Source organism: Embiotoca jacksoni, unplaced genomic scaffold, assembly GCF_022577435.1.
Source record: "Embiotoca jacksoni isolate LCO1_2020_lvr unplaced genomic scaffold, fEmbJac1.0.p SCAF_17, whole genome shotgun sequence".
NCBI lineage: Eukaryota > Metazoa > Chordata > Actinopteri > Embiotocidae > Embiotoca > Embiotoca jacksoni.
The window spans coordinates 282,730-293,194 of record NW_027185307.1 but is presented as its reverse complement, the minus strand read 5'-3'; the positions used below and the strand labels follow the sequence as shown (position 1 = coordinate 293,194).

At 40.9% G+C, this 10,465-nt stretch overlaps 1 protein-coding gene across 1 annotated transcript; it reads right to left on the bottom strand.

Moving 5' to 3' along the window:
• Positions 1-1,777: 1,777 nt before the first annotated feature.
• Positions 1,778-10,257, bottom strand: f3a (coagulation factor IIIa). Its single transcript, XM_069151204.1, has 6 exons — positions 10,099-10,257; positions 9,047-9,158; positions 7,181-7,374; positions 6,008-6,189; positions 5,754-5,922; positions 1,778-2,453 (listed from the first exon to the last, which is right to left on the bottom strand). The coding sequence occupies exons 1-6, from the start codon at positions 10,145-10,147 to the stop codon at positions 2,317-2,319; spliced, it is 843 nt and encodes a 280-aa protein (XP_069007305.1). The 5' UTR covers positions 10,148-10,257; the 3' UTR covers positions 1,778-2,316.
• Positions 10,258-10,465: the final 208 nt, after the last annotated feature.

Below are 10,465 nucleotides of genomic sequence, written 5' to 3'. Positions count from 1 at the left end.
CCAGCCAGCCATCAACCATCCAACCACATCCAGCCAGCCATCAACCATCCACCACATCCAGCCAGCCATCAACCATCCAACCACATCCAGCCAGCCATCAACCATCCAACCACATCCAGCCAGCCATCAACCATCCAACCACAGCCAGCCATCAACCATCCAACCACATCCAGCCATCAACCATCCAACCACATCCAGCCAGCCATCAACCATCCAACCACATCCAGCCAGCCATCAACCATCCAACCACATCCAGCCAGCCATCAACCATCCAACCATATCCAGCCAGCCATCAACCATCCAACCACATCCAGCCAGCCATCAACCATCCAACCACATCCAGCCAGCCATCAACCATCCAACCACATCCAGCCATCAACCATCCAACCACATCCAGCCAGCCATTAACCATTCAACCACATCCAGCCAGCCATCAACCATCCAACCACATCCAGCCAGCCATCAACCATCCAACCACATCCAGCCAGCCATTAACCATCCAACCACATCCAGCCAGCCATCAACCATCCAACCACATCCAGCCAGCCATCAACCATCCAACTACATCCAGCCAGCCATTAACCATCCAACCACATCCAGCCAGCCATCAACCATCCAACCACATCCAGCCAGCCATCAACCATCCAACCACATCCAGCCAGCCATTAACCATCCAACCATATCCAGCCAGCCAGCTGTTCTCTTCTGTCTCTGAACAGCTTCACACTGCTAGAGCAGCCTCTCTGTCCTCTGTCCTGATCCTTCTAGACCTTCTGCTGCATTTGACACAGTGAACCACCAGATCCTTCTTTCCTCCTTCAGGACCTCGGTGTCTCTCTGCTCTCTCCCTGTTCTCATCCTACCTCAACGACCTCACCTACCGGGTAACTTGGAGAGGATCTGTGTCTGAACCTTGTCCTCTCACTACTGGTGTCCCTCAAGGCTCCGTCCCGGGTCCCCTCCTCTTCTCTCTACACCGACTCTCTCGGCTCTGTCCTTCACTCGCATGTCTTTTCCTACCACAGCTATGCTGATGACACCCAACTGATCCTCTCTTTTCCAGATCTGAAACACAGGTAGCAGCATGAATCTCTGTCTGTCTGACTGACATCTCTCAGTGGATGTCCTCACACCACCTGGAAATCAACCTCCACAAGACCGACCTGCTCTTCCTTCCAGGGAAAGACTGTCCCACCCTCGACCTGACTACTACCTTCAACAACTCTGTTATCCCCGACCCTGACTGATAAGAACCTCGGAGACACTCCACAGTCAACTCTCTCTTACTGCCAACATCACGTTCCTGTAGATACATGCTGCACAACATCAGGAGAAGACGTCCTCTTCTCACTCAGGAGAGGAGGGAGAGAGGAGGGAGAGAGGGAGTGAATGTTGTGACTGACAGGTCCAGAGTCTGTTGATGTGGTCAGGTTGTCAGTTTGAGAGAGTCAGAGATAAAGAAGTGGTCGGAGACATGAAGTGGAGTTACAGTGAGGTTAGATGTGGAGCAGTTTCTGGTGAAATATAGTCCAGGTGGTTCCAACCTTTGTGAGGAGGAGGAGAAGGACTGAGGGAGACAGCAAAGGAAGACAGGAAGAGCACAAGGTCAGATGACTTCTCAGTCTGGATGTTAAAGTCACCCAGAAGGACAAGTGGAGGACCATGTTCTGGGACGTTTGACAGGAGGACGTCTAATTTGTCCAATAAATCTCCCAAAGGACCCCCGCCCCCCCCCCCCGCCCCCACACTTATCAATGGGAACAGAGAGATGGAAACGTGTTGTGTAAAATATTTATTCAACCTTTCACCACATAAAATGATCTTCAACAATCTGAAGGATCAAACAGCTAAAAAACAAATCTGTTAATCAAACACAATAAATTAAACACTGCATACAAAAATAACATTTTCTACGTGTTGATTTCAAATAAAGTTTCACCAGAATCCCCAAATATGTCATTATTACAATCACGTTCAGAAAGAAGCCTACAAAAAGCAATAAATAAGATGGGAGGGTAGTGTTCAGTACAGTCAGAGGTCCCATCACCACATTATGAAATATTACAGCTCACAGTGTTTTCTTAAAGTCTGCAGCTTGGAATGAGGAAAAATTAAATATTTCAGAACGCAGTTTCACAGAAACTAAAACTAAACTTATTTCAGTGATCCAACCGGATCTGTTCTCCTGGACCGGACCACCTAAGTCCAGCTCTGATGTCCCAGCTGTTCCCCGTTGGAGTGTGTGTGTGTGTGTGTGTGTGTGTGTGTGTGTGTGTGTGTGTGTGTGTGTGTGTGTGTGTGTGTGTGTGTGTGTGTCTATACATCCCGGAGCGGTACCCCTTCTCTTCCAGCCTTCTTGCTGTGTTTGCAGCAGACCACAGTGACAGCGATGATGATGCCGATCAGCAGCAGGATGAGGAAGATGGCTCCAGCGATCACGCTGACAGAATACACTGGAGGACAAACACAGGTCACATGACATCAGAGGGTTTCTCCAAGAGCGGGAAAAATGGTCATCTGTTGTACATCTCACTTTGTAAGAAACAGAGACTTTTAACACAAATGGAACATTTGTCACATTTCTATGAATTTCCTTCACAGTCTTCACCACATATATGATTCATATTTATAGACAACAGCTGACTGGAGGAGGGAAACATCTGTAGTTTTACCTCTAAAATAATAATCCAGTCATTTTACCGAAAATGTTGTGAAGTTTGTTTAATCTCCATCTTTGTGTGTTTTGGAGACGACATGATATTTGTAGTGAACTGTTGACAGTAATAGAGACTTTAGTGGTTCCATGGAGGACTGGACCGTCACACAGTTTAACAGGAGACGTCTCTCTGAAGGGGGACGTCATATCTGAACACAATCCAACAGAACACAATCATACAGCCCTCTGGAGGGTTAGGAGTTAGGAGTTAGGAGTTAGGAGTTAGGAGTTAGGAGTTAGGTTCTGGAGGACCCCAGCCATCACACACACACACTCACACACGCACACACACACACGCACACACACACACTCACACACACACACACACACACACACACACACACACACACACACACACACACACACGTACACACACACTCACACACACGTACACACACACTCTCACACACACACACACACACACACACTCTCACTCACACATACACACACACACACACATACACACACACACACACACACACACACCCTGCAGAGAGACGTCTCCTGTTAAATTGTGTGAAGGTCCAGTCCTCCATGGAACCACTAAAGCAGGGGTGTCAAACATACGGCCCGCGGGCCGGATCCGGCCCGCCATGGGGTCCAGATCGGCCCGCCGGATGACTTTGCTAAGTGTGAAAATTACAGAAAGACATAAATTGCATTTCTATGAGAATATGGAGGTTTATGAGCACAAACGTTTTGTAATTGTTTTTAATCGATCCAGTAATTGCTTCAAAAACAGCGTAAATGCGACGTCTGCTCCGGATGAAGAAGCGCTCGGTGCCACAGGCAGCAACGCTCGTTGCTCGCTTTGAGCGAGGGAATCTGCAGAGGAGATCCGGGGCAGATAAACAGTGGGCTGATGTCTGAGTTTTTGCTCTTTATGTTTCTAGTTTATTGTAGAAAGACCTTTTTAAAATAGGGTTTATCATCCAAAAACCTTCACCAACGATTTAAACATAGAGAAATATTGTCGTTATATATGCGTTATTATGCTATGATTTTACTGGTCTGGCCCACTTGAGATCAAAGTGGGCCGTATGTGGCCCCTTAACTAAAATGAGTCTGACACCCCTGTCCTAAAGTCTCTGTTACTGTCAACAGTTCACTACAAATATCATGTCGTCTCCAAAACACACAAAGATGGAGATTAAACAAACTTCACAACATTTTCGGTAAAATGACTGGATTATTATTTTAGAGTGATAAATATTGAAACGCTTTGATCTAAATATTTACATGTTTTAATATAAACATTTACATGTTTTTTTAATATAAATACCTGCCTGTTTTAATATAAATATTTCCATGTTTTAATATAAATATTTACATGCTCAATATGAATATTTACATGTTCTAATATAAATATTTACATATTATATTTACATTAAAACATGTAAATATTTATATTAAAACATGTAAATATTTATAAAGAACATAAATATTTATATTAAAACAGGTAAATATTTATATTAAATCATGCTAATATTTATATTAAAACATGCTAATATTTATATTAAAACATGTAAATATTCATATTAAAACATGTAAATATTTATAGTGAACGTAAATATTTATATTAAAACATGTAAATATTTATATTAAAAAATGCTAATATTTATATTAAAACATGTAACTATTCATATTGAACATGTAAATATTTACATTAAAACGTGTAAAAATTTACATTGAACATGTAAATATTTATATTAAAACATGTAAATATTCATATTGAACATGTAAATATTTATATAAAAACGCTAATATTTATATTAAAACATGTAAATATTTATATTAAAACATGTAACTATTCATATTGAACATGTAAATATTTACATTAAAACATGTAAAAATTTACATTGAACATGTAAATATTTATATTAAAACATGTAAATATTCATATTGAACATGTAAATATTTATATAAAAACGCTAATATTTATATTAAAACATGTAAATATTTATATTAAAACATGCTAATATTTATATTAAGACATGTAAATATTCATATTGAACATGTAAATATTTATATTAAAACATGCTAAAATTTATATTAAAACCATGCTAATATTTACATTGAACATGTAAATATTCATATTAAAACATGCTAATATTTATATTAAAACGTAAATATTTATATTAAAACATGTAAATATTTATATAAAAACGCTAATATTTATATTAAAACATGTAGATATTTATATTAAAACATGCTAATATTTATATTAAGACATGTAAATATTCATATTGAACATGTAAATATTCATATTAAAACATGCTAATATTTATATTAAAACATGCTAATATATTAAGACATGTTAATATTTATATTAAAACATGCTAATATTTATATTAAAACATGTAAATATTCATATTGAACATGTAAATATTTATATTAAAACATGTAAATATTTATATTAAAACATGTAAATATTTATATAAAAACGCTAATATTTATATTAAAATATATAAATATTTATATTAAAACATGTTAATATTTATATTAAGATATGTAAATATTCATATTGAACATGTAAATATTTATATTAAGACATGTAAATATTCATATTGAACATGTAAATATTTATATTAAAACATGTAAATATTAATATTGAACATGTAAATATTTATATAAAAACGCTAATATTTATATTAAAACATGCTAATATGTATATTAAAACATGTACATATTTATATTAAAACTATTTACTATTTACATGTTTTAATATAAATATTTACATGTGTTGATATAAATATTTACATGTGTTGATGTAAATATTTACGTGTTGATGTGTATATATATATATATATATATATATATATATATATGCGTATGTATGTTTCTTGAATGTCCAAATTGAACACCTCTCTACGATGTTGTAGCCCCACCCACTGCGTCCTCTCTGGAGCCCCGCCCACTGCGTCCTCTCTGACTCCATCAGCCCCGTGTGTGATGCTGTGTGAATGCAGCTCCTCCCCCTCTCTCCCCCCTCCCCCCTCCCCGCTCCCCCCTCTGCTGTAGATGGTGATCAGCTGACCTTTGAAGACGGACTGGTTGCTATGGTCGGAGCACTGCATCTGGCTCATCTCTCCCAGCTGCTTGTCGGGGGGGCGGCTGGTGATGAAGGCCTGCACGGTGAAGCAGTAGCTCTCCCCTCGGTCCAGGCTGCTCATCTCTATCATGTTGGTCCTAGAGGTCTCCACTTTCTGAGGACAGCACAGGAGCAGGACATGGAGGTGGTCCTGTCTTCTTCATGTATGACAGGCCGGTACTCTGGTGTCTGGTACTCACCTTCCCGGTGCTCTGGTTCTTCCTGTAGGTCACTTTGTACTGCAGCTGGTCGGAGAACACGTCCCTGATGTTCAGCTGGCGGCCATCTTTGAACAGGGCGGTGAGGGGGTCGCTCACATACAGGGTGGTCTTCTTCTTGTCTTCGCTCACCTCCAGCTTGAAGTCAGGTCTGCCGATGTCAGCTGTAGGGGGCGGGGGGTGTTATAGAGTGAATATAGTCCTGTAGTAGCTGAGGGGGCGGGGGAGGGTGGGTTTGCTCTTCTTCACTGTTGTTAATAAATGAAGCTTTAAGTGTGACCTTCATCTGGATCAGAACCACTTCACTGGACCAGCAAACTGTGTTTCCCTATAACGACTCCTCTATGTGATCTCGTGGATCGTTACATACATGATACATACATGATACATACATGATGACATAGTCGTGTTGCAGCGTGTTCATGAAGAGCAGTGAGTGTTTAGTTGTAACACTTCCTGTTTCCTGCTTCTGAACCAGCAGCTCTGAGCATCTCTAGAATTTCTGCTGGGAACCTGCAGCTGCAACAGGAAGTGTTTGTGTAAACAGTGACGCTGCTTCAGGGACCGTTTGGATCATGAAGCCAGGTTCTACAGGTTTCTACAGGTTTCTACAGGTTCTACAGGTTTCTACAGGTTCTACAGGGTTCTACAGGTTTCACAGGTTTCTACAGGTTCTACAGGTTTCTACAGGTTCTACAGGATTCTACAGGTTTCTACAGGTTTCTACAGGTTTCTACAGGTTTCTACAGGTTCTACAGGATTCTACAGGTTTCTACAGGTTTCTACAGGTTCTACAGGTTTCTACAGGTTCTACAGGATTCTACAGGTTTCTACAGGTTCCTACAGGTTTCTGCAGGATTCTACAGGGTTCTACAGGTTTCTACAGGGTTCTACAGGTTTCTACAGGTTCTCCAGGTTTCTACAGGTTCTCCAGGTTTCTACAGGTTCCACAGGTTTCTACAGGTTCCACAGGTTTCTACAGGTTCTACAGGTTTCTACAGGATTCTACAGGTTTCTGCAGCTCAGCGTGTTTGCTGTGACATCACAGCTCTGTGAGCTCAAACGTGTTGAAGCAGCTCGTCTGTGTTTCATTCAAAGTGTCTGAAAACGTCTGAGACTCATCACATAAAACAGGGCGGAGTCAGAGGAACCTACTGTCTCTGTAGGGGCAGAACCGAGGGGAGCTGCTGTGGGGGAACTCGATGAGGTCAGAGGTCGCTCCCAGCGGGGGGGTGGACAGGACGTCGGCGGTGTAGCAGGCGTTCAGGTCGCTCAAAGACGTGGACAGATCACAGACGGCCAGTGAGGAGCGGATGCAGTGGTTGTTCCTCTGTTTGTCCCCACCCACCCTGCAGTAGGCCACAGATCAAAGGTCACACACATGACACATACTCGGAGAAGACATCAAAGCAATAAATCACATTGCTACAAGTCTTCAGAGCAGCAACCAATCACAGCAGAGCACAGCTTTAATCTGCACATGTACAGCAGGGACACAGACACATTGTTAATGATTATGTCATCTTTGGTTGGGGCGTGTACTTCCTCCTCCACACGGACACATACTGTTTAGTATGTTCAAGTAAACATACTACATACTGTTTAGTATGTTCCAGTTGTAAACACGCTACATACTGTTTAGTATGTTCAAGTAAACACACTACATACTGTTTAGTATGTTCAAGTAAACACACTACATACTGTTTAGTATGTTCCAGTAAACACGCTACATACTGTTTAGTATGTTAAAGTAAACACGCTACATACTGTTTAGTATGTTCAAGTAAACACACTACATACTGTTTAGTATGTTCAAGTAAACACGCTACATACTGTTTAGTATGTTCAAGTAAACACACTACATACTGTTTAGTATGTTCCAGTTGTAAACACGCTACATACTGTTTAGTATGTTCAAGTAAACACACTACATACTGTTTAGTATGTTCAAGTAAACACACTACATACTGTTTAGTATGTTCCAGTAAACACGCTACATACTGTTTAGTATGTTAAAGTAAACACGCTACATACTGTTTAGTATGTTCCAGTAAACACGCTACATACTGTTTAGTATGTTAAAGTAAACACGCTACATACTGTTTAGTATGTTCAAGTAAACACACTACATACTGTTTAGTATGTTCCAGTAAACACGCTACATACTGTTTAGTATGTTAAAGTAAACACGCTACATACTGTTTAGTATGTTCAAGTAAACACACTACATACTGTTTAGTATGTTCAAGTAAACACGCTACATACTGTTTAGTATGTTCAAGTAAACACACTACATACTGTTTAGTATGTTCAAGTAAACACACTGCATACTGTTTAGGATGTTCCAGTTGTAAACACGCTACATACTGTTCAGTATGTTCAAGTAAACACGCTACATACTGTTTAGTATGTTCAAGTAAAAACACTACATACTGTTTAGTATGTTCCAGTTGTAAACACGCTACATACTGTTTAGTATGTTCCAGTTGTAAACACGCCACATACTGTTTAGTGTGTTCCAGTTGTAAACACGCTACATACTGTTTAGTATGTTCCAGTTGTAAACACGCCACATACTGTTTAGTGTGTTCCAGTTGTAAACACGCTACATACTGTTTAGTATGTTCCAGTTGTAAACACGCCACATACTGTTTAGTATGTTCCAGTTGTAAACACGCTACATACTGTTTAGTATGTTCCAGTTGTAAACACGCTACATACTGTTTAGTATGTTCCAATAAACACATTGCATACTGTTTAGTATGTTCCAGTAAACACACTACATACTGTTTAATATGTTCCAATAAACACACTACATACTGTTTAGTATGTTCAAGTTGTAAACACACTACATACTGTTTAGTATGTTCCAGTAAACACACTACATACTGTTTAGTATGTTCCAGTTGTAAACATACTGCAGTAGATACTTTATGACGGCAGCTGCAGTTCATACTGACAGTGAAAGAATCCGTGTGTGATTGACAGGTGTCACTGTGACAGGATGAAGGAGGGACTCACGCTGAGAACTCCACCGTGTATGAGTAGTCAGCTGATGGTTCTGGTTCCCAGGTCAGAACCGTTTTAAAGTTGGTGGACTTCCAGGTGACGTTCTGACCCCGAGGATACAAACCTGTTTAATAAAGAGGTTATTAAAATGATTATAAATATTCACAACAACCTGAGAGAGAGAGAGAGAGAGAGAGAGAGAGAGAGAGAGAGAGAGAGAGAGAGTGTGTGTGTGTGTGTGTGTGTGTGTGTGTGTGTGTGTGTTGATGAGGTTACGGTGGGTGTAATCTGAAACCTCACCACTAGATGTCACTACATCCCACAGACTGCTCCTTCACAGGTCAAATACTTTGAGTGACAGCTGTCAGAGGAGACCCTTTGATTACGTCACAGACATTCACCGTGTCGATGTGTGTGTGTGTGTGTGTGTGTGTGTGTGTGTGTGTGTGCGCGCTCTTCATATAAACTGACACACTTCACAGGAAGTTCAGAGAGGAAACCAGAAATAATGAAACTGTTCCCACTGTGGACGTAGGAGCTCCGCCTCCTCACCACACACACACCTGTCTGTCTGTCTGTCTGTCTGCATGTCACAACACAGATGAGTTTAAACCTGCAGACCAGAGATCAGAGGAGGAAGACTCCTCTCCTTCCTCTCTAATAGTGACAGCTGATGAGCAGGTTGTGAGTTTGTGTCTGAAACATGAACGTGTTCATTTGAAAATACTGTCAGCTGATCATTAATATATTCTTCAATAAATCAGAAGTGACAGCAGATTGTTCCTCCTGCGACTCTTCCTCCCGCCACCAGGTGACATTCAAATCAAATCTAATCAAATCAAATCAAATCAAATCAAATCAAATCTAATCAAATCAAATCAAATCAAATCAAATCAAATCAAATCAAATCAAATCAAATCAGCATCTCCGGATGATTAAATGAAATGAAAAGTATGAGCCAGGCAGGAAGTGACCTGTTGGACACAGTAAGTCTCTAATGGTTCCTGTAACTTTGCTCCCTCCTCGGTTCTGTAGAACCCTTGGTTCTGTTGACGTGGACTCACCTGCGGCCCAGTGTGTGCACAGCAGCAGGACGATGAGGAGCGATGTCATGGTGTTCCTCTCAGGTGCTGTAGTTCAGGTGAACCGTCTCGTTAAATCCTGGTCGGTAGTCCCGTGTGCACGTTATGAGTCCTCTGGTCTCCGACTACAAACCTCTGCTCTCAGCCGAGGAGCCGACACGGGCATGTCCAAATAAGGAGCGTCCGCCTGTAACGTCAGCAGCCTGAGACAGCACCAGCGTGCCTGTAGTGGTGAGGTCACCGAGCACATCCACAGACTCCTCCCATAACTGCTTCCATGAGTCCGGACACTCTGTTGCTCATATTACTGTGTCATCATTCACTCTCAGCATATTACTGTATATCATAC